The sequence below is a fragment of the Acanthochromis polyacanthus genome, chromosome 6 (assembly GCF_021347895.1).
Source record: "Acanthochromis polyacanthus isolate Apoly-LR-REF ecotype Palm Island chromosome 6, KAUST_Apoly_ChrSc, whole genome shotgun sequence".
Taxonomy (NCBI): Eukaryota; Metazoa; Chordata; class Actinopteri; family Pomacentridae; genus Acanthochromis; species Acanthochromis polyacanthus.
Window position 1 is genome coordinate 24706354 of NC_067118.1, and position 24996 is coordinate 24731349.

General features: G+C 39.1%; 2 protein-coding genes and 1 long non-coding RNA gene across 5 annotated transcripts in view; 2 read left to right on the forward strand and 1 right to left on the reverse strand.

Moving 5' to 3' along the window:
- The first annotated feature begins 7542 nt into the window (after positions 1-7542).
- Positions 7543-15860, forward strand: cd40 (CD40 molecule, TNF receptor superfamily member 5). Of its 2 annotated transcripts, none has more exons than XM_022189789.2 (9): positions 7543-7680; positions 8186-8267; positions 9242-9364; positions 10268-10411; positions 10524-10617; positions 12613-12671; positions 13117-13209; positions 13325-13347; positions 14419-15860. In XM_022189789.2, exons 1-9 carry the CDS (start codon positions 7642-7644, stop codon positions 14638-14640), a joined length of 879 nt encoding a protein of 292 aa, XP_022045481.2. In that variant the 5' UTR covers positions 7543-7641; the 3' UTR covers positions 14641-15860. The 2 variants fall into 2 exon arrangements, with proteins under 2 accessions (XP_022045481.2, XP_022045482.2); XM_022189790.2 differs by having other exon boundaries at positions 13120-13209.
- Positions 15861-15932: 72 nt separating this feature from the next.
- LOC110948315 (uncharacterized) overlaps positions 15933-24996 on the forward strand; it is a 41734-nt gene continuing 32670 nt past the window's right edge. The window contains exons 1-3 of one of the 2 annotated variants that reach the window (XR_007942693.1): positions 15933-15964; positions 16158-16204; positions 16614-16694. This is a non-coding gene — a long non-coding RNA (uncharacterized LOC110948315). The other variant, XR_007942692.1, reaches the window with a different exon arrangement.
- irx7 (iroquois homeobox 7) lies at positions 17106-18572 on the reverse strand. Its single transcript, XM_022189788.2, has 2 exons — positions 18315-18572; positions 17106-18105 (listed from the first exon to the last, which is right to left on the reverse strand). The coding sequence occupies exons 1-2, from the start codon at positions 18531-18533 to the stop codon at positions 17353-17355; spliced, it is 972 nt and encodes a 323-aa protein (XP_022045480.1). The 5' UTR covers positions 18534-18572; the 3' UTR covers positions 17106-17352.

Consider the following 24996-nt stretch of genomic DNA (forward strand, 5'->3'; position numbering starts at 1 on the left):
TCAGTGAGTGTTCAGCCACACCCACAGCTGCACAGAGGCACATTTTCAGTCAGGTTAGGCGACATGTCTACACTTGCAGGACAATGTGTTTTTTTCAGGCCTTTTCAAACCAGGAGAGAGCGCTATAGAATCTACACACAACAGATCACATAACACAATGCAATTAATCTCTTTAAATAGCAAATCTATCCTCAATAGCTTTGCTGAAACTTCTCATGTATCTCTATTCAGAATTTAATGTCTATACCTTTGAGAAAGACGGTATCATGTGGAGTTTTTGAGGAAAATCCAGTCGCTGATTGAACACCTGAAAACTCATCTCTGCAAAGTTCCATTATTAGAAGTTCCTTCCATTAAATGAATCCCTTTCTGGCCTAAAATTGTCTCGATGTAACCCCACGCTGTTTTGTTCTGAATGTGCAGCTGTGCCAGTCTCACCAGTCACACCAAATTTCTTGCTGCAGCTTGAGCACACCAGCTCACCTCCAACTCTGCTCAAACTTTGTAAAACTGCTCTACGCTCCCTTATGGCAAGCTGACATATGAGAGTAAATCACTCACACATGCTCCAACCAGACACTGAGTGTGAATAAGAAAAAAGGATACAGACAGGAACTGACAGGATTGGTTCTTGAGGTTTGTGGTTTTAAGAATGTCAGCGTTACACTTTAGTTTCAAGGTGGAAATGCTGAAATGCTCAGCCGTGGCTGTGACTGCTTCAACAAATGAAGCATACTGACTGCATAACATACACGAGGTTACACATGTTGATTATTTTGCCATGACGAAATCATATAATGCCAAACAAAATAGCAAAAATTCATCTTTCTTATTTGTTGCACACAAGTTTTTTTTTTTTCAAAAAAATAAGCTTTATTTTGATTACTCATGGGCTATGTAGGATTCCTAGGTCGATCCTTTATTAATATTTATCCTGACATCATTGGCTTATCGATAATCAGACATATAAACATTCAGTTTCTAGGTGAATTGACTACTATTATTTCTCTTTTTTTAAACTTTTTTTTTCTCTCCCTAATTACCAGGTGTTATATATGGCATGTAGTGTGTTGCTGGATGTGTGTCATACTATTTTGAGTGTATTTAATATGTTGTTTGTATGACGTTTATAAGATATGTCATTTTTCTCCTTTTATAGGGTACTTTTTCATCATTTGGCCAGAGTTAATATAACAGTTCACTTTTTATATGCAGGATAACCTTTCATCATTGAAGGGTTTTTTGTTTTGATTTGTTTTATTTTCTTTCCAGCCCCTTTGAAACAATCTAATAAAACTTAATAGAGTTTTTTTGCCGAGCTTGATAAAGAGCGAGAAATTAAGCTAACACTTGTCCTAAAAAGCAATTTTAAGATTGTTGATGTTCAGTTTGTTCTATTGAACAGTTTGTATTGAATGGAAATTGTTTTTCCACTCAGGGAATGCCAGCTGAGATGCAGATTCTTAGTGACAGCAGGAGGCTTCATGTGGTTCAGCTAACATTACCATTATTTAACACAGATCAACCTATTTAATTTGCGAAACTGAAGTATTATCAGATTCAACACAGATAACAGTGTAGTTTGACACTTTAATTAATGAAGGGCAATTCAGCAGAATTTCTCTGTAAAACTGTTCAGTGAAATACTTTATCTGAGTTCTAGTCTCAGGGAAAAGTGAATGACTAAATGAACAAAATCTCGTGGCTGCCTCCGGGGCTGAAAAGATGAAGCGTCAAAAACTACAGTTCCCTGAATGGCCGATTGAGGCTGGCCACGAAAATGAATTAATCCTCGCAGAGTTCCATGTAAAAATGAGCAACTTTACAGCAGAAATGAACGTTTTCATGGCCTGATATTAAAAACAGTTTTGGTTTCTAGCTAATTTCCCCATTCATGACAACTTTTCAGAGGATTCATTTTTTATTTAACTCTGTAGTTTAAATTGTATTAAGGCTTGAAGCTATGTCGAGTTAAAGGTGTGGCTGCTTTAAGTGAGGAGGACTCAGACTGCTAGAGTCACCAGATGTAGCTTCAAAATCATTGTTCACGAAGCTTGTTGGTGGCATCAGAGAGGGCTTGTCTATTTTCATATCCAGTCAGTGATTAAAATGTATTTTACCTAACATTTTTAACACTAGTAAGATGAGAAAAGCGAGGAACATTCTCTGTAGGAATACACTGTGCTTTTTAGAAAAATGACTGAGGATAAATGCCAAATAAATCAATTAATTTTAAAAATCTAGAGCTAAATTTTAGACATTTTAACATTACTTACTATCCGTTACCATTGGCTGTATATAAAAGATAGAAGAAGTTGTGAACCGTCATTTTAAAAACGTAAGTTTTTTTCTACGTGATCATCATCTTGTTTTTGGAGCCGGAAGTGACCATATTTGGAAGAGAGGGTGGATCCAGAGAGGAGGGAGGGGCGAGATTTGTCTTTTTTCTGTTTAATTTTAAAATTATTTTCAGATTGAATGCCAGAACACTGATCAGAAAGTGGGAAATTTATCATAATTATATGTGGTAAAAAATAAATAAATAATTGTGAATTAGCCTGTAAGATTTTTGAATGGGAGTCTATGAGAGCCAGACCTTTTCGGAGGCAGCGCCTTGTGAGCTCAGTGACATTTAACTTTAAAGTACTTCAACACTGACTTCGCCGTTCAGAGTCTGTTGCTAATTCCATAGTTTTTATAGTTTTTACCAGAGCCCTAGAGATAGTAAGAGTTGCGACACTCCCATAGGGTGCCGTTGTACGCTTTCTTTCGGTCTACTTCCGGGTTGTGGAGGCTTGTTTAGTTCCAAGCACCGCTTCGACAGTGATAGCCACCGTTCATTTGCACTGCAGGTCGTTGTGTATATGTGGAGGTAAGTTGATGAAATGCCTACCTCTTTTGAATTGTCAACTGTCTATATTTTATCAGAGGCTCTTTATGATGCATATGCTGAGCTTTATTTGTATTTGCGCAGCGTAATTATATATATTCTTTATCTTGGTAGACGACCGAATTTCTGCTACTTTTTTTTTTAGCTCGACTCTGCTGTTAGCTGTGAAGTTATCTCCAGGGATATATTGACGGATTAATTGTTGATGAGTTGCTACCTCTTTTTAATTTTAACGTCTTTATATTATATCAGAAGCCCTTTGTGGTGCATACATTTATCTGTATTTGTGAATATTGGCAGATGACCGACTTTCAGGCATTGCCATGTGCTTGTTAGCTCTTCTTTGAAAGTTACCTAGCTACATCGCTACCTCTTTTTAATTGTCAAGACTACGTCCTTTATATGAGACCCTTTATAATGCATAAACTTATACTTGTAAGTATTTAACAAATATATTTATTAATATCTATCATATCTATCTATCCTCCAGTATCCCGAGAGCCCTCACTGAAGACACAAAGACCCTCATTGTTTCTCCCATTGTCAATAAAACATACTATTTCATTCATCAAAGCATAATGAGTTGTTATTCTTGAATATATATTTTGTGCATGTCTTAAAAGGGTTATAGTGAGTCAACTCCTGCCTCATCAGAAGTGGCTGGACACTATCTGCTGAATGGACTGTTGTTACTCTGCTTTTCAAAAACTCCCAGACTACGGGTAAGTGAATCAGAGAAATATAGACATTGTCTGGAAATACAATAATCCAGCTGGGCAAAAATTAACATCTTCAATCATCTTACATTTCTGTGTAAAAGTCGATTTTCCATGCTAACACGAATGTGAAACATTACCTCCAAAACCCCAAAAGTGTCTTTAATATGTCACCTTACGGCTCAAAATGGAAAACTGACATTTACATACATACTCCAATGAATTAATAATCAAACAAGTACTTGGAGGTGTGATTTTATTCCTTTTTTATCGTGAAATCGCCGCTCTCAGTCCCATAGAAGGAAATGACAGCGCTGCCTGTTTGGAACTATTCAGGCTTACATGAACCACGTGACCGCCCCCCTGCGAGAGCATGAGTGTCGCAACTCTTACTATCTCTAAGGCTCTGGTTTTTACCTCTTACGTACTCCACCATCATCAATCTTCCCATATAGTGCTAGAGCAGAGAACATGTTGGAGCAGGGCAAGTTGAAAAACATTTAAAATACACAAATGTTAAGACAAAAGAAAGAAATAAAGTGAACACTAAACATAGAGGTAAAAAAATAATAATTTAAAGCCAGCAGCTCCAAAAATCATCTGTTATATAGATCCCCTGTGGCAATGAGGTTCAGTGAAAGTAGAACTTTAAATTCAAATTCATTTTTAAATTAGTTAAATGATTATTAAAAACCTATTCAGGAAAAAATGGTTTCTCTTTTTGTTTCATTCCTTAAACCTTTACAGAAATAATCCCTTTTTTTTTTTTTTTAAACATGGCCAGAGAAGAGAACAATTACACATGTGGACAAAATTGTTGGTACCCCTCAGTTAAAGAAGGAAAAACCCACAATTCTCACTGAAATCACTTGAAACTCACAAAAGTAACAATAAATAAAAATTTATTGAAAATTAAATAATCAAAAACAGCCATTACTTTTGAATTGTTGATTAACATAATTATTTAAAAAAACAAACTAATGAAACAGGCCTGGACAAAAATGATGGTACCTCTATAAAAGATTGAAAACTATTTGACCAGAGTGACATGATTAACTCAGGTGTGTCATTTAATTGACATCACAGTTGTTTCCAAACTCATAATCAGTCAGTCTGCCTATTTAAAGGGAGACAAGTAGTCACCCTGCTGTTTGGTGAAAAGGTGTGTACCACACTGAACATGGACAACAGAAAGCGAAGGAGAGAATTGTCCCAGGACATCCGAAAAAAAATTATAGACAAACATCTTAAAGGTAAAGGCTATAAGACCATCTCTAAACAGCTTGAAGTTCCTGTGACAACAGTGGCTCATATTATTCAGAAGTTCAAGACCCACGGGACAGTAGCCAACCTCCCTGGACGTGGCCGCAAGAGGAAAATTGATGACAAATTGAAGAGACGGATCGTTGGAATTGTATCCAAAGAGCCCAGAGCAACCTCCAAAGAAATTAAAGGTGAACTCCAAGGCCAAGGTACATCAGTGTCAGATCGCACCATTTGTCGTTGTTTGAGCCAAAGTGGACTTCATGGGAGACGACCAAGGAGGACACCACTGCTGAAAAAAACTCATAAAAAAACCAGACTAGAATTTGCAAAAATGCATGTTGACAAGCCACAAAGCTTCTGGGAGAATGTCCTTTGGACAGATGAGACCAAACTGGAGCTTTTTGGTAAGGCACATCAACTCTATGTTCATAGACTCAAAAACCAAGCATACGAAGAAAAGAACACTGTCCCTACGGTGAAACATGGAGGAGGCTCAGTAATGTTTTGGGGCTGCTTTGCTGCATCTGGCACAGGGTGTCTTGAAAGTGTGCAAGGTACGATGAAATCTGAAGACTATCAAGGCATTCTGGAGAGAAATGTGCTGCCTAGTGTCAGAAAGCTTGGTCTCAGTCGCAGGTCATGGGTCTTCCAACAGGACAACCATCCAAAACACACAGCCAAAAACACCCAAGAATGGCTGAGAGAAAAGCGTTGGACTATTCTAAAGTGGCCTTCTATGAGCCCAGATCTGAATCCCATTGAACATATGTGGAAGGAGCTGAAACATGCCATTTGGAGAAGACACCCATCAAACCTGAGACAACTGGAGCTGTTTGCTCATGAGGAGTGGGCCAAAATACCTGTTGACAGCTGCAGAACGCTCATTGACAAATACAGAAATCGTTTAATTGCAGTGATTGCCTCAAAAGGTTGTGCAACAAAATATTAAGTTATGGATACCATCATTTTTGTCCAGCCCTATTTCATTAGTTTGTTTTTTTAAATAATTATGTTAATCAACAATTCAAAAGTGATGGCTGATTTTGATTATTTAATTTTCAATAAATTTTTATTTATTGTTACTTTTGTGAGTTTCAAGTGATTTCAGTGAGAATTGTGGGTTTTTCCTTCTTTAACTGAGGGGTACCAACAATTTTGTCCACGTGTGTAAAAGGAATCTGATGGAATTTCCAGAGGAAACTCTTCGCTTTGCTTTGGGACTGCAGCCAGTACTGTAACTGCAGGAATACGTGTGCAAGAGGATCTTCCCAGTGAAGCGTTTGAAGTAGATGCGAAATAAATAGCAGTAGAGCTCCCTCTAAGTTTGCTCAGTGGTCAGTACATTTAAAGAGGAAGTTTGTGTCTGAGGGGATTCTTCAACAGCTGCCACATGGGAAAGCCCCTTCATGAAAACTTATTGGGGAATCCCTCAACAGTGTGGCAGGTTTTAGACGTTTCTACCGTAGAATAGGTGTGGTCGAGAACAGGGACAAGAACATGTTCATGCTCTGAGAGGTGATACGTTTCAGAAAACATTTATTGACCTGACATAAACTCCACAAGGGCTGCAAGTCCATTAAAAGCTGTTGTAATAATCCTAGTAAAAGATTATCCTTTTATAACGCAGCATGGTTACTACTCTTGGCATGTAACTAAGTACATGTAGTAAACTACTGTACTTAAAGTAGCCGTCATACTCGAAAATGTGTTTTATTCTTCGTTGATTCTCTTGGTTGTTTGAGCTTCACTTGACTGAATTTGATACAGATGTGTGAAGTTGACGACCAAGAGGACAAACTATGTGAAGCAGTTTAGAAAAACATAAAAAGAATTTGTCTTACCCTGATAATATGCATAACAGGGTTGCATGAGGTAGAGTGAGACATTCAATCAAGGCTGATAATGTTATGAAAATATGAAAAACAGCAGAGAGGACATAGCTTTGCTCTACCTATTCCTTTGGAAAACTGTCTGACGTATTGTGTGATTCACTGTTTTCTTCTTCTTCCACCAGGTAAAAAGGTTACGCTAATAGGGTTGTGCGCATGTTGTGGGACACACTTTCCATTCATAATAATTCTTATTTCAAATTTTATATTAGTAAAAAAATGTTCCCACAATTACAAGAGACATCAATGAAAAAAAGAAAAGCGATTTAAGTGTAATTTTAACTGTTATTTGAGATTCAATTTGATCCTGGGGGGGGGGGGGGTTGGCATTTGGGGGAACTCCAATCTTATATGGTATTTTTTAAAAAGATTTCCAAACATTTGTTTCTTCTTTTTTATGATTTGGTCTCAGGACAAGTAACTGTACACAACATGGGTGGAACGTAAAATGTCCTCCAATTCTGGAATGACCCACATATCCAAATTCATCGTGGCTGGTGTATTGTCTCTATGACACCTTTAGAATCATATCTTCTTCTCTTTTTCTTTTTTTTTTTAGCTGTATTGCACTTTTGTAAATTATTGTCCAGCTTCTTTCTTGCCCTGTCTGTATCCAGCTGCTGCAACATGTAAATTTCCTCGGTGAGGGATCAGTAACGTTGATCTCATCTTAAGTGACATTTGAGGTAAATGCAGTTTTACAGAAAGAGAACAAAGACCGGGATAAAGGCAGAGCCCAGTAGCTTTACCAGGAAACAGTCAGTGAGGGGCTTCCCTTCGTGGCTCCTCCTCCTCCTGTAGTTTTTTTTAAAGGCAGCTGAAGGCAGGACGGCAACAGTGTGAGGACAGCAGGTGCTGAAGTACGACGCATTTTAGCAAAATGATTTTATATCGGCTGCTGTTGATAGGGGCTTTCACGGTGAGTAACATGATTCATATATTCCACCTTATTTAAGCCGACCCTTTTTTTTTCTTTCTTAAAAAAAATTATCGACTCCGACTAGTAATACCTGAAAGTAGCTCATCTTACACGTTTTTAATCCTGAGCACTTCGCATGTTGCTATAATTCAGATTACTTAGCTGTTTTTCACTCTGATGTGCTTTCCAATCGCTTATTTTATGCCAAATTGCGCACTGCGCAAAGACTACGCCCGACTGAAGTTACTTTCACTTTCGATCTGAGGTATGACTTTGTGTGAATGTGCAATAATAATAATAATAATAATAATAATGTCATTAACAACACGGAGATAGAAGGAGAAAGAAATAAAAGACAGAAATGCAGCTGGCTGCGTGTGTAGCTCAGAGTGAATGTTTGGGACTTTCCACAAGACAACTCACAGTGTGGTCTGAGGAAGTGAGCCGACTGTTGCAGAGAGGACAGAAAGTCGAAACAACTGTAATCCGTGTGTTTGCTGTGCAGGTGTTGACCACAGCTCAGTCCCCCTGTGACCCCATGACTCAGTATGAGCGGGATGGTCAGTGCTGCAACATGTGTGGTAAAGGTAAGTAAACACACTGTTGTATGATGAATGAGACAATAGCTATGCCACCTAAGTGAATTGCTGTTACACAAGCAAGATAGATAGATAGATAGTTTGTCTATTTCTGAGACATTTTCATGCATTGACATGTTTCTTTGCCACCAAACTTCTCATGGCTCAGAAAACAATTGAACAAATGGAAAAATATCTATCTATCTATCTATCTATCTATCTATCTATCTATCTATCTATCTGTTACAATTAGTATTTATAAGATTAATTTTGCAACATACAGCAAACTACAAGATGACAGTCTTTCTCAAGCTGCTTCAGCAATGACTTTTGCTTTCTCTTTCTTTCCCTCTTTTCCCTGATTTTTTTTTTCCCCTTTCACTTTCTCATCCTAACATTTCCACCACTTCACAGTCTTGAGTCGTAGACACTGGCTTTTTTTCAGCATTAAATGCAAAGATCAACATCACAAATATCGACATTAGCTCAAATTGAACATTATACGGCAGATAGCAGTTAGTAGTTAGATAGTTTGCAGTTTAGTTTGAAAATGTTTCGTTATTTCACGTTTTGTGTCAAAGCACTTATTTTGCCTGTATTGAATGTGTACATTCGAAAAGCTTCCATCCGTTTCATATTAGAAGAACCTTTAAAAAATAGTTGGCAGATTATGAAAATGTTTTTTAGTCACAGCCCTACAAGCAGCAGATGTTAGTTTAGTCGGTGAGGTTGTTATTGATGATACAAACCAGATGTAAAGGTTTACTGAATGAAGTTTTCGAGGTGCTGGTGGGTGTGGTTTGTTAACTTTGGGCAGAGGCAGGGCAGTTGTTTCCTGTGTATGCCAAGCTAGCCTAACTTTGTATTTGCAATTATGCAATTTCCCACCCATGTCAAACTATTCCTTAAACTTACAAGTCCACAAAGATGAATGAAATGTTGCAGTGTACTGCTTTTTGACTGTGAACCAACTTGTTTTGCAGGAACTAGCATGACACCTTCCACCTCTTGCGAGTTTCCTCAGTGCACAGAGTGTTTTGATCGTGAATATCAAGAAGGATACACAAAAGAAAGCCTGTGTAATCGGCAGCCGTACTGCGATACACGTAAGATCTTCAAACAAATGAGACAAAACTGTTCATTTATACAGATTTTACTTTCAAGATGCTCATCTGGGTCAGTTCATGTATCTTCAGACAGAATTCAGGAAATATGTTGCTGCACTGTCTTGGATTTTGTTCAGGTCACTTATGTGTTCATTGGTGCCAACAAGTTCTGTAAAAATAATTTGGTTGAATTTTGACAGTTTTTCAGACCTGGGAATGTCCTGGGGATTTTTACTCTGAAAAGTACCTGAGAAGCAATTTTAAAGGTTGAATTTCTTTAGAAATACCAGCAGATCTAAATGATGGAATGTTTAATCCTTGAAAATGGAAATAAAGCACAAATTTTAAATTAAAACAAGGGGGTTACTGGGGCCCCAGAGGGTGCCTTTAACTTTAAATATGTAGGTATGGATATATCCGTATTTCCTTCGGAAAACGCTCTTGGGTGACATTTCATCAACTTTTGAGACCTCTAGCATTAGTCGAATTTGAAGTGCAGCATGTTTGGCAAGCCAAGATTCCACTTTGTTGCTGTTTTGACATTCCAAAATGGTGACATGGACACACTTGTAGTACCATAAAAATTGGTGTGCATGGCAGTCTATACGCTGTCATTATATAAGCTGCTTATGTGTTGTTTTCATATTGAAATTTAACAACTATCAAGCATATTTTGCCTTCCTGGATGTTTCCATACATAAACTTGAAATGAACACGAGAACCTGATGACAGTTCAGCACACATCACAATAGATCTGCTGTCTATTGAAACACATCACAGCAAGTTCTCAGAATTCTGCCAAAATAATGAGTAAACTGAGCAAAACAAAATTCGAGAGAGCAGACCAACACCCCCATCTGGAATGACAACCCATCTGACACCTGGACCCCATTCTTCTTTCAGATTTAAACTTTGAGAAACCAGTCCATAGCAAGACGGCAAAAACCATCTGCAAGTGTATAGAAGGATTCCACTGCGCCGCTAAAGACTGTAAAACCTGCGTGGCGCACACACAATGCGGACCTGGACAAGGGGCTCAAACCAAAGGTACACCACATCTTTTTAGTCCAGCGTTACATTTTCTACATTAATGTAAAGAATGATTTTTTGTTTTCACCACGTGTTCATGTCTTTTTTGACAATCACATTTGGCTTTCAGGCAGCCACACTCATGACACACAGTGTGAGGAATGTCCAGAGGGTACATTTTCCAATGAGACCTCGTGGTCCAGTCCCTGCAAGGAATGGACATCGTAAGTTGAGGAACTCGCAGTACATTTACATTTAAACTGAAATAGCAGCAATTCACACACAACAAATTAAACAAAACTCAATGTTGTGACCTCAGATTCCTATTTTATTTGCAGTTTGTGTTGAATATGGTTGGGTGCATAAGTTGCTGTTAAACTAATCCTATTTTTCCTTTAGGAAATACTGCAATTAAGAGTTTGATCAGATGATTAATAACACTTGGATGACTGTTGAATATTAAGCTACAGTCAACCAGGAAATAGTCACTCAATGCTCCCCAGTAAAGCCGCAATGTGTCATTTTACCATTTCAGTTTTGACACAACTTACAGAGAGAGTCATACATCTTGTTCTATTCATATGTGCATTTAAGTGCTCTTCAGGTGGTCCTGTTTCTTGAGTTCATAAACTATTTTCTGACTGTGGTGCATTCCAGTGCTCTTCAGTCAGAATGTGGAAACAACATAGGTGCTACAAGAAAAATGTGTTGTATTTTATTGTTCAGAGATTATTTTGTGTGAGAATGAAGACTAAAGAAAACTATGTGGACAGAAACTGATGGGGACAAACTAACACCATATTATAAGTTAAACATTAGTAGGAATATTGTTGTTCTGAATGCAGTATCTCTAAAGTGAGCTTTAGAGATACTGTTTTTTTCTGCCGGTGGAAGGAGGCAGGCTGTGTGTTAGTGGCTTTTAGGCTAAGCTTATTGCTGATTTTGCTGATTTTTCTCACTGTAGCTGAAGAAAAACACAAAGCCCTGTGATCCCTTTAAACTTTGAATGAAGTTTCTATTGTAAAATATGCCAGAGATACAGGGTTCCCAAGATAGCTGGGTTTGGGACGTTGTCAGGCCAACTTCCCATTCATTTCAGTCCGGATTTTTAACTTTTTTTTTTAGGAATTTCGTAAAAAACCTATGATGAATTCCTATCAGAAGTCATAGCATACCATTCCTGATTGAGCTGCACGTTTTGATATTTAATTCGTATGGGTTTTGCCAAAGCTGCGAGACAGCTTCGGTGCTAAAAATCATGTTGGAAGAATCTATAAGAATAAACCAGAGGAACTGTGGAAGAAGTGTGCTTGATGCTTATGCATTGGCACACTTAATAATAGTTACAACAGTTCGAAAATGGATCCCCAAACCCCAGAAAACAATTGTTTTAAGAACTTTGCTGAGGAGTTCCTCAAATACCCATTTTGAATCCAAAAGGTTCCCCTACAGTGGTAATGGTGAGGAACTCCAAAAGGTTCCTCAAGGTTCATGCATTTTTTTACTGCCATTTCTGAATAAATTTACAACACAATTAGACAGCTAACTTTTTCAAGTCTTCAAGTCATCAATGGATTTTGATCTAGACCAGGGGTGTCAAGATCCGTTCCTGGAGGGCCACTATCCTGCATGTTTTAGATGTTTCCCTCTTCCAACACAGCTGATTCAAATGATCAGCTCGTTATCAGGCTTCTGCTGAGCTTGATGAGCTGATCATTTGAATCAGGTGTGTTGGAAGAGGGAAACATCTAAAACATGCAGGATAGTGGCCCTCCAGGAACTGAGTTTGACACCCCTGATCTTGAGTCTAAATACAACCTATTAAAGCTTAAACAGTTGATGTTAGAAAGCCAATGTTGTCAAAGAATGGCCTTCACAGTCAACTTGGTCTCCCTCATAAAAACACCAAATAAGAGAATAATGATTAGAAAAATGGCTTTTGACCATTGTAAAAAATCTGCATGCCAAGAAGTATAGAAGCTGCTGTTGTGGCTTGTAGTGGCACAAAACCTTCTACCTCATGTTGGTTTCCTTCAATTTGCCATAGCTTCATACAAACCCAAATGATGTTTTACATTTTTACTAATTTACTGTTAATGATGGCCAGGTGTTGTGCTTTATTTTTGGACCTTTCAGGATGCATAATCACCTGAAGCTGAAACTTTAAATCACACGAGAAACCTGGAATTTTTCTTTTAATGCTGTTGACTTCTTTGCAGATGTGAGGGGACATTCTACACTGAACAGAAAGGAACGTCAACATCTGACACAAAATGCGGTGAGTTCAGCGCGGAAAAAGAGGTTTCACACGTTTATCTCTCATACATCTGCGTTTGTGCTTTAAACACGGCGAGTTGTTCAAAACGAAACTGTCCAGGCGATAAGAGTGTGTGACTCATAAATCTATGTTAGTCTGCGGTTGTGAGCGTGGGATTAGCAGCTTTCACTTACACACTGTTTACATTCGTGTGTAGACTCCACAGAGGTATAAAAGCTAAGGTATCAAGTGTTTTTTTAGAATTTAAAACATCATTAACTCACACATTCAGTTGTTGAATTTTTTTTTTTTTTTTTAGTGATGTGCTTTAAACACATTTCTAGTTCAATGTTTTTCTCAATAAACTAATCATCTTGTATTACTGTGGATGATGAAGCGTGAACCTGTGTTAGACACTATTAGAAGGATGTGATTGATTGCTTTTTTCCCTCTCTTCCTTGTTTAGTAGCATCATCACGGCTACATATCGTAGTAATCTGTGTTGTTCTATTGGTCGCTGCTGTGATTGCAGCTCTAGCCACAGCCTTCATATGCAAAGGTACGCCATGCTCTGAATGCTCTAAACAAGTCCTCTAAACCTGTTAAATGGGTTTCACTGATTCACTAATGTACTCATGATCTGTCTTTTCTTCCTTTTGTGTTTGGTATCGCAGCACACATGAAGGAAAAGGCAAAGGTACGTGATATTTGTTTTGCTTTTTTGACTGCAACATTTATCTCTCAAGTACCATACTGTATAAGATATGATGTACATTTAAAAATAGACAATTTATAATAAATAACTGGGTTACTGCAGTTTACTCCACTGTATTTTTCATACATTTTCAGGGATAGCTTTATATCTGCACCCTAAAGATGATGCAGCTTGCAGATTGTACATTCTACTCACTGCAGCTGACAGCTTTATTTACGATAAAGATTTTACACAATGGGCAGCATAACAAGCTTTTTAAAAGAAGTTCAAGAGTGTAGTCGGGCTCACTTTTCAGATCTCTATGACTTGCTAGCTTCTCATTTCAGATAAAGTTAAAATGATCCAATATTGCACCAAAAATCAAAAATTAGAGAAAAACTGAAAACAGATTTGTGCATCAGAGCTTTAATTTCTTCTTTCCTCTCCCATTAATCATATGGTTTATCTTCTGTCTCTCTATATATAAAACTGGATATAAAATAATTTAAACATGCAGCAGCTATAAGAGTAACCTGCTGCGGACACACTGATGCTTCTGTGTTATTACCCTAATGATGTCTTATGTAATATTTAATATATCAGTCAGAGGGATCAAACCAGAACTTTAACTACATTTTGCTGCTTTACATTTTTGCACTGGTACTTTTCCTCAAGTAAAAGATCTGAATACTTTGTCCATGCTGCACCCCAGTGATAAAACATTCACCTACTAGCACCTGTGAAGCTTCTAAAATAATATGACAGTTAGCAAGCGCCATCTTGTTTATTTAATGCTCACAAAACTTTAACAGTGAGAGCACCTTTTTGCTTTTGACAAGCCTGGCTAGCTGTCTCTATACTAAACAAAGCTACGCAGCACCATCACTGTGGCTTCATGATTAGTGTACAGACTTGACATTAGTATTTAATCTTTTCATCCACCTCTCAGCAAGAAGGCAAATTATTTTCCCCAAAATGTCAAACTGTTCCTTCAAATGACCTTTACATTATTATATGCTGTTTAAGTATTGTTTTCAAAGCTTCTACATTATTGTATTTTTCTTATTCTCACAGCCCTGCATTGAGTTATGTCGGGGAGACGAACATCGGCCACTTCAACACATCGAGGTGAGGACACCAGTGGAGGACATCGAGGCTGAGCCTGAGCAAAGTCTCTTGGAAATTAGCTCAGAGGGTCCTGTGACTGTCATGGGAAATCCCGTGAGGGAAGAGTATGGCAAAAGTGAAATCTTCCCTCGACAGGAATCTCAAACGGAAACATGCCCAAGTTTGTAATCTGAAATGGTCCTGAACATAACCAGAGGACTGAACTACGGTGATTAACAGATTAGCAGCTATGTTGAGCTTGATGTCGGAGTCAAGAAGGTGGCGCTCTTACTAGATCACCATGGTAACCGATACAAAGCAAGTTCTGTTCAGAGTTTGGGATGTAAATGTTGCTGGAAGAAGTACCTCACTTTGTCCAAGTCTTTTGCTGATGATTCTAATGCTGCTTCTCAGGTGAGAAAATGTTGCATCTACATTAGTAACCCCACTGAACAAAGCAGTGCAGGTACAGAGTATAAACTGTTTGTGTTGCATTGCCATGGGAACCTGCACGTGTTCAGGTGGTGCTAATTGCAAACAGTGTTTTAATGTTTGATCCTGATTTGCTGCCAAGTCCGTTTTACACTGCTGGCACTGCAGCTGATTGAAAACATGGTAGTTTATCGGTATTTATTCCAGATAATATGTAATCAATGACATTATTTCCACATATCACTCCTCATGGGACAGTGTCAGATCTAAATGCACTTCTTCTATATCATGTTTAAATGAATGAAGTTAAAAATTTCAGACCTTGAATGTGCTGCTGTCGTGTTAGAAATAGCAGCTGCACTGAGACTGACTAGTAAACTATATGTATATTGACTCACATGATTAACAGTTTTTGTCAAGCATTCCTTAGTGCATCTTTTGCACTAACGAATTTTCATATTCGTCTAAGCTCTCTATCGTAATAAAATGTTTCTTTTTGCTGAAGTATTTGGCACCCGATTGGTCCACTTTATGCGTAAGAAGAGTCACGTGGATGCATCAAACATCCCCTTTAATGTGAGCGCACACACAGTCAGATGAAAAAGGTCTGGTTGACAAAGTAGAAACCACATTCATGATACCCATTTTCTCTGACTAGGGTGTTTAGGATTTGTCAAGTCAGGTTACACGAAAAGAGCCTGGCTTCATAGTAAACCTGCATTTCTTTATTTTGCGGTGTTTCCTTTGGACAGAATTCGCCAAAGCTGTAAATGTATATATTTTGTTTTCCTTGAGAAAAATTAAAATGTACAGATCATGTGCTGAAACGTAATGTAACAATGAATGTGTTAATAATAATGTTTTTTTTTTGCTGTATTTCAATGTATGATGATGTTGATGATAGGTTTTGACACAAAGCTGCTGTATATATTTGCATGGTGTGCTTGCATTAAATTCCTGTGAGTTAATTTTTAAAAGCTGGGTGTGTTTGTTTTTCCTGCTCATTTTGCACCAAAGTCCAGGCAAATCAAGATATTACCCATAATGCTCCTGGGTGCTGCAACAGGAAGAGGGATGTTGAGTGAGTTGTCCAGCTTTAGCCACGCTTTGTAGGTAGCTTTAACGTTAGCAGAATTAGCTTTCAGTACTACCTCTTTGCATTGTACTCGTTAGTGCACGGACAGTTATTAGCGAATTAGTAAAAACTGAAGAAAACCTTAAAATATGGTGATTCTCAAGCAAGTTTTGAATGAAGCGTATTTTTCCCCCCTTAGATGCTTATTCACGATGACCACTGGAGTTAATGTCATCCTCTGGAAGTGTAAGTCGCACTGTATCCTAAAATATGCGCATTGTATTCGTGTGTTCTGATATGAGACTATTTAGAGAGCAATTTTGACGCAAATTCAACTTGTAAAGAGCCTGAATTATGCACACGCTGCACCTGTGGCTGTCAGCTCAGTTTGCAAACCTGTGGCTTCAGTGGAATATAAACCTGTGATGTAGTGACTGTTTATGACCTCAGGGTGGCGCTGTAGACCGTTGAAACCCCAGATCAGTGCTGTGTCTACAGATATCTGTTATTATAAGGAGAAAAGACTTTTAGAACTTCAATCAGTAATTCCAAACAAGTTTCGTGACGTGATTTGAGATTATATTCATGTGCTTGCTGGGAGAAAAAGGGGCTCAGATGGGAGCTAATCTGCCCCGTGTGTGCTCCTGTTTGTAAGGATTTGCATGGAGAGAGTTGATGCCAGAAGACAAGTGCATTTCATCCCAGGAGCTTTCTCATTATCCACGGATTAATGGAGGTAGGCCCTTTGAATTTACATGGAAACCAGTGTGATTGATGGTGAAGATTCCTTCTATCAGCCCACTAACAATAGTAACCCCTTCACAGATCTGTGACCTGCTGCTGTCTGATCTTAGAAATACATGCTTATGGAGAGAAGAGTTCACAGAGACTAACTTTTTAAAAATGTAGTCTAAGATTTGCCTCTGTTAAGGAAAACCTATTGGGTTTGATATGCAAAATAACCCCAATTTGCATAAATAATCCAGCCTTTTGTCTTAAATGTAGCTAATATTAAAGAAAATGGTTACCTTTGGTGCCTCTATTATCACCAGCTATTAGTGTATCCTCACTTTAATGCTTCTCCATGTGAGCAAAATAATACAAACTGATTTCTAAAGTCACATCCATACAGTAAAACACGTGAGAATTTCTAGAAGCCGGACTTTATTTCAGCAAAATATTTCTTCATGATTAGACAAAGGAAACATAATTTACAACTTGTTGGTGGAAAAATACATCTACATTTATTTACAGTAACACAACAGGTTTAGTCTTTGGTCTCACAACAGATCCTCATTTCATTGCTAACTTCAGGAGCTCCCTGAGGTTTGAAAGTTTAAAGTGCAAAAATATGTGGAGGAAAAAAGTCTTTCATCTACGTCTAAGTAGTAGCTTTAGACAATTTCATGAGTGGTGTAACATGAAGGGACAAACAGCCCGTTTCTGGAAGCCCAGTCTGCCCATAGTCTGCCTGCAGAGGGGTAAATATTGTCCACGGGTTTCTTCACAGTCTCTGAGGTGGCGGTTTCTGCCAAAGACCAGATTTTGGGTTTTTGACTCGCGATGTTTTCTTTACTTTCCAAAGCTGAGGGCGTCTGTTCAGAGTCACTCTTTTCAACTTTCTTGACAAGTTCCAGCTCTTTTCCTTCGCTGCTCGGCTGCTGCTGCATCTCCATCTCCAAACGCGCGTCCACTGGTGCCGAGCTGTCCAACGCGCTCTGCTCACCGCCGCCTGCGCCTTCTCTTTGAGGCTCATCCAAATTACATTTCTGCAGAGGACTCTCCTCCTCGTCGCTCTCTCCCTCCTGCTCCTCATCCTCCTCGTCTGATTTCCCCTTCGACGCCCAGCTGACCCTGTTCTCCTTCTTCAGACGTCGCCTCGCGTTGGCGAACCAGGTGGAGACCTGCGTGAGGCTCATTTTGGTGATGATGGCAAGCATGATTTTCTCGCCCTTGGTTGGATACGGGTTCTTCAGGTGCTCGTTGAGCCAGGCCTTCAGCGCCCCGGTGCTCTCTCGGGTGGCCACTTTGGCGACCCTGCCGGGATCCTCGGCTGCTCCCGGACGGTACGGAGGATAGAAAGGCGCTCCGCGGGCCATGAGAGCGTGGTGGAAGGGAGAGGCGGCCTTCAAATCGAAACCGTTGTTCTGGAAATTTAAAGGGAGGAACGTTAGAAAAGAGCGAAGGAACTTGTGCGTAATTACGCAAGGAGTTGGAGAGACTTGACCTGGTGTGCAAAATTCAGGGAGCTTGTTGACTTGAGACAAACTTCACTACAACTCAGTAAAATCTCTAAAATGATGTTCAGCCACTCAAGAACAGAGTGACCAGATCATTTTGGAATATATCCACTCACCATGTGCGCGATGTGCCTGTGGTGTGGATACGGGATGAAGTTGTATCCCTGCAGTCCTGAGTATGTTATTGGAACCCCAGCTGCCATCGCTGCCAGATGCTGCGCCTGCTGCTGCTGCACCCCCGGTGGGCATCCGAGCACCGGAATCTGATATCCAGCCGGCATGCTGATGTTCCTCTCCAAGAAGAAGTTTCCAAATCCAGTTTGCGATGCGGGCATCTTTCCTGCGTCCCAGCTGTAATCGAGCTCTGAGCGGCAATCCGACCTCTGAGCGGCAATCCGACCTCCTGGATCTATTTATACACACCCAGCTGCCAGCGTGCGTGTGCGGGGGGTGAGGAGGAGGAGGTCCCACTGGTGTTGACTGACAGCTACGTTCAAAAGAGCCACAGCTTTCACTGGCAACAAATCCCATCAAAGAAGCCCTCCGCTGTTCCTCGGCGTTTTCGTGGAAGGATTGAATACGTCGCTACTTACCGCAGCACAGTGGTTTTCTGGAGAAGTTTCGATTCAAATCATTTTCATTTTTTACTCAAGACTTTTAGAATTAACCTTCACTTGTACCTGACAAACTGTTCTTTCTTTTCTTTTCAGAAATCACCAAATGCGTAAATCTACTTCTCTCTACGAAATGGCATCGGATATGACCGTTAAAAAGTACACAGCTCATAAACTGCAAACTAAAACTTTTTAGAAGTTCAAAACTACAAAAGCAGCTGCAGCAAAAGTTATATTTTCCATTTGTGTGTTTTTCTACGATTTGAATTAACCGACAAAGGCGCTCATTGCCGTTTGATGCAATTTTTACGACGAATTTAACACTTCTCACGTCTGGCAGAGTGTTTAGATAGAACGACCTGAATTCACTTAACAACATGTTGCTAAACTCCTCTGTCGCTTCTGACACTTCATCACCTCCATATCTGTCGTTTTGTGAATTAAATTAACCATCTCAATGGCATTAAATTACTGTAATAAACAAAGAGGAAACTTTTACGCACGCGTAAAAGTGTCACCAAGAGAGATCTGTTTGGAACAGACTTCTCGCAGGTCTATCATTAATGAATTGAGAAAGTGAATATAACAACATAGTTATCATTCAGCCTCGCAGCCATACCTTTTAATTTGTTAATTTACTGACTGAACCATAACAAACTGCTCCTCTACATGTCGGGTGGCTTTGTTTTGAATGCTGCGCACCGTTTCAATGGCCCTAATTGAACGAGGTTAAGTGAAACAGGTGTTGACTAATGTATATGATAATTGTGAGATAACAGATGCAAATGTGTGTGTGTGTGTGTGTGTGTGTGTGTGTGTGTGTGTGTGTGTGTGTGTGTGGGTTAAGATGAGAGGAGAAGATTACACTTCTTATTCCACTGTCCCCCCTCATGCCCTTCAAAAGAGCCACAGTTAAGCTCAAAGGAGCGCAGCTCTCTTATCTCGCATAATTTTCACTATTTTACTAACAGTATTAGAGGTGTAGTGCTGGTAATGAAAGCAGCAGTGCTTTTATTATTAAGTAGTAGCAGTTGGGAAGAAATAACAACACACACTATTTTTCTTGTCATTTTTAAATGGATGATCATGGCTTAAGTTTAAGCTATTTTTCTCTCCATTGCTTGCATTTTTGAGTTGTTTTTTTTTAATGAATTTGCTTTTGATGAAGCTCAATTGAAGTGTACATATTTTAATGATGATTTAGTGGCAGAACACGTTTCAGTATTAATTGATCTTGTGCTTCCTCTTTAGTTCCAAAAATGTTTTATTTGGTGAACAAAATAATGTAACTTTCTAATGATTTTTTTAACATATTAGCCTAATCTGCACACACCAACATACTGTGTGTTATTCACAGTATAATTATGCCCAGAAACTATTTGTTGAGAATAGAGATTGCAACTTTATTAGTTATACTTTAACCATATATCTAACCCATTGATTGATTCCTGTACAGCAGATTGAATGCAGCCTAAGAACTGACACTCAGCCGTCACTTTATGAGAAACATCCAGCTAAATACAGTCCTGTCGTAAATTAAAGATAATAATGGTAGGTTTTATATTTTCGTCATGCCCCCATGCATGATGACAATAAAGCTATTCTATTCTATTCCACAAAAGTCTGACATACAGATGATTATTGTATCAAACATTTGAGATTAAAATGCCCATCAGGATACAGAGCAGGGAAAATGGGCCCCTTCAATTTGCTCCATTATTTAAAGTCTTAAAATTACGTTTTTAGCCTGAGTTCTGTAAGATTCTGATTGCAGGACTTTTACATGTATTGGAATATTTTTGCCATGTATTCTGGGAACTTTTGCTAAAGGACAGATATTTTTTAAAGAAGTAAACTGATTTTACTGATACTGAAATGAAGCGTGCAGTAAAACACACAATGCCACAGGAAAACTCGATTGATCTTAAGGAGTTTATGACTAAAAGGGTCAAATATATGTAGCGGCTTTTCAGTTGAATACCATCATGTGTGTTCACTACAGTGTCAGAAACCGTGTGAGTGATTCTGAAAGGACTAATGCGTATTACATAGACGCTATCAGACCGATAAAATAAGTACCTCAGACAGAAACAGGGAAAAAATCCGACACATTATCACGAGAACAACTACTCAATGCAGGATTTGTGTCATTTAACAGCAAAACTTTTGCGTTTTAAATTTTTGGCCAGAAAAAAAAACATTTTAATCATTACTTCAGAGTCTGGAAAGTTGTGCTTTTATTGTATTTTTTTTGCATTTTATTAACTAAAGATTAGTAATAAACACCAATAATGAAAAAATGATCAGTTTATTGCTAATTAAAGTAGTCATTAGTTTATAATGTCTCTTGTTTCATCTCTCCTACTTTAACCCTTTGCTGTTATATTATCCAAGAGGTGTTTCTAATATTTTGCTGTGTAATTTAGGCTGATTAAACGGAGGCCCAGATGTCAAGACAGAGAGCTCCTGGGGGTAGCAGCAAAAAATAAATAAATGGAGGGAAAGGAGGAATTTATTTGGGTGGGGTCCACATAGCCTAAAGCAAATTTGTACAAGAGCAACAATGGGCCGGCTAGAGAGCAAAGAGAAGAAGGCTTATGGCATCAGTGGTCTACATCTCACAACACAAACAGATCAGGGCAGCAGCCTTTGTCCTCCTTGTACTTCTTTTCATTCTCTTCCTCTTTTGGCAGCTCGACCACAATGCAGGTGTTGGTCCTGCTCTGACAGGTTTTGGTTGTGCTGTTTGCTGTTAGGATGTCAGTCGTTTACAGGAGAGAAAAGTGACCAAATGGAAGGCGATTGTCCTCAGTGGCCAAAGAGATTTTACAAGATAGCAGCGAGGATGGAATTATCTTTATCTCTGATAACACCTGAGCCACTGCTCTGTTTTAAAACCCTCCTCTGTGTGCGTCTTTATATACAAATCCTCTGCATATTCCACAGTATAACTCACCAAACAGACTGTTAAATTAAGAATGGTCCTGGTTTTGGATAAAATGTGAAGTGACAGTGGTCTAATGAGCAGCTCAGGACAATAGGCATAGGTGTGACCTCAATTACAGGCCGTCCCCTACTTGCAAGCCCACAAAGGGACTAAACATGCAATTAGAAAAGCTCATAGGTAGGTGTGAACGTGACAACAAAAGCCTAAAGACAATCCACAGAGTCTCCAACACCTACTGCTTGTTAGTTTATTTTTGCTTCACTCGATACTGAAAAGGGAAAAAGTTGAGTGATCCAAAAGAGGGGAGACACTTTGTTTTACTATGTGGAAGGTTTAGTGTTGGCACAAACAAAGCTAAATGAAAAGATGAATAGTGTCCAATTTGATGTTTTTAAAGATTTTTGCAGATACAGTTTCCACCAAAGACAAATACAAAGGTACAAAGGTGAAGGATTTCCTCAGTGAAAAGACCTCGGAGTCAATTGACAACAATTATATATTGGTCACCAAGCAGAACTCCAGTGTTCCTCCCTAATGGGATTTTCCTGGGGCACCAACACAAATGGAGAGATGTAAGCAAAGTGTGAATGTTATCAAGCTTTCCCACCTCTTTACTATCTCCCCCCTCTTCCCAGACCTCCTTCCACTCTTTGTCCTTTGTCATTACTCTTATCAGGGCCACTCTATCATTCTTTCAAAATAGTAGTGGCGCTCAAACCGCTTGCAAATATAAGTATGTCTTTGTTCAGGGCCGGGCAGCGGTCCGCCTCCCAGCTCCCTCCTGGGTGCAGTCTGATTGACGGCCCTCTGCTGGGTGAGTGACAGCCGGCGTTGGTTCGACCGTGATGGCCGGTGTGACAGCTGGTGCTGCTGCTGGTGTCTCCCTGTGTCGGGCCCCGGTAGGTGGGTGCCGGGCCCCCCAGGATCCCTCAGCTACAGGCCTGGCCCAGTTTGCCGGGGCCCCGTTTAGAGCTGCTCCCCGGTGGGCTCGTCCTTGCAGATCAGCTTGTTAGCACTGCAAGTTTCCTCTGCACATTTGTGCAATGTAGAAATAGAGACAGATGCTATTTTTACTGCTCAGGTCAGATTGTTATGTCAGAACAAAAATAAATGAGAAAGCATTACATTTTTCTTTAATTTTTCACCTTATTTACACTGTCATCTCTCTGCACCTCTAGTGTAAAATATAAAAAAAGGCAGGGATTCCATGTCAACTCGCTGAGGGTGCGGTTATTGTATACAGGTGATTTTAAGCATTTATCTACGTATCATTATTATTTAGCCTTCATACAAGCAGATTACAAACATTTGATCGTTTTCTCTATTCTCATGATGTCTGCATGTTTGTTAATGTGTAGTACTGTCCATGAAGATTTATTTTTTGTTGCGGCACTCCTGTGACGCCATAGAGGACAACCGTTTTTTTTTTATTATATTGCATTATAGTAGTTGGACAAATGCATTATGAAGCACTTATGTCTACCTGTAACTACATATCTGTGCGTTTCCAACCATTTATTAAAAAATTACCTACTGCTTCACGCCATTTCTTCGTTTAAGCTTCCGATTTAAAACAAGAGGGAACATTTTTTTGCTAACAAATATGCCGTCTTCCATGTCATGTCATATATATTATAGTGCAACAGTGGCATATATGGATAGATAGCAACAAGATTTGGTAAAATGTGTTCTTTCTACGTCATTTACAGCTAAGTAAAAGTTTTTGAGAGTAGTGCTGCCATAACTCTGCAGAAACTTCATACTGTGAGCAAGCTGAAGTTCATGCATCTATTAATTTCTCTGTGTCGCCTCACAGAGAGCAGCTAATGAGGTTATTGGGCATCTGTGACGTGACATCTACATTTTGGCCTATTTGTGAAACAATGGTAACAAGGAAGCCAGGGACATTGGGCTCTGTGTTTTCCAACTCAAAATAACAAAGCCGAGCAGCCGCTGGTGGGAGGCTGTGCTCTCATGGAAATGAGCAACCGAACCAACAATGTAGCGCCTAATCTCTTCAGAGAGAGGAATCAGTTACACAGCAGTATGCACCCCTCAATGCTTTTCATTAGAGTCAGCGTGCTATTGAAGCGGTCTCTCCACCCCCCTGACTCGCACACAAGCACAGACACACACACACACACACACACACACACACACACACACAACCCTCGTGTGTAGCCACAGGCCTTACTCATACGTGGGCTAGATACAAGGTACCCCCCCAACAACAGAAGGGTTGAAATAAGTGGGGCAGAGGGTGGTATGGGGGTGCAAGGCCTCAAAGCATGGGATTAGAGTTAATGTGCCCTCCCTGGGTTATAATCTCTTCAGAGGGGGACTTTGTTTGAGGGGCTTGAGGGCAGTAAGATAAGTATCTATTACAGAAACTCCCTCTTATCCGTCCAACATCCCTGCTTCAAAAATGAAGCACAAAAACACTTGCCTCTGTTCCCCTCTGTGTCGTCTGATATCCAAGACCCAAAAGCAAGTGCTGCCCTTTTCAGCTAATCAGGTATTAAGGTCTAAAGCCGTATGGAGAGTTAGCAGGGCCCATATTTACTCCATCTGTAGCCCACAAAGTCAGGTAGTTAAAGTAAGATCAAAGGCAGCTTAAAAAACTGGGGTTATTGTATAGACAGAGAAACAAAATCATTATCACAAGTTGGAGAAGCAGCGGTGTGAGCAGGCAAGTCACTTAGTGTTGGAGTTTGATATACACTGTAAAAAAAACCTGATAGCAATAGTACCAGAGAAAATGTTAAAAATGGTAAAATGCTGTCGTGCCTCCAAATTGTAATAATGTTGAAAAAAAGGAAATAGCTGCAAAATACTTTTAGCTCATGTAAATGCTGCTGTCACAAATGATCAAATTAGATATTTTTGATACAGAAATTGTATACTGTTATGTAGAGTAATTCTTTTAGAAAATTAATGTAAAAATTTATCATTTTTCAGTTGTTCATATACAGATTTTTTTCAAAGAGGCAAATATCTGGAAAAAAACAACTTTTTGTCATTTAAATACAGAAAAAAAATCTGATTTTTGATGTGGACATAATTTAGAGTTTTGGTCTTTTTTTGTAGTTAACATTTAAGTGATTACTTTTTTTCTTGGAGGAAAACCCTACAACATACACTCAACCAAAATATAAATGCAACACTTTTGTTTTTGCTCCCATTTTTTTAATAAGATGAACTCAAAGATCTAAAATTTTTCCACATACACAATATCAC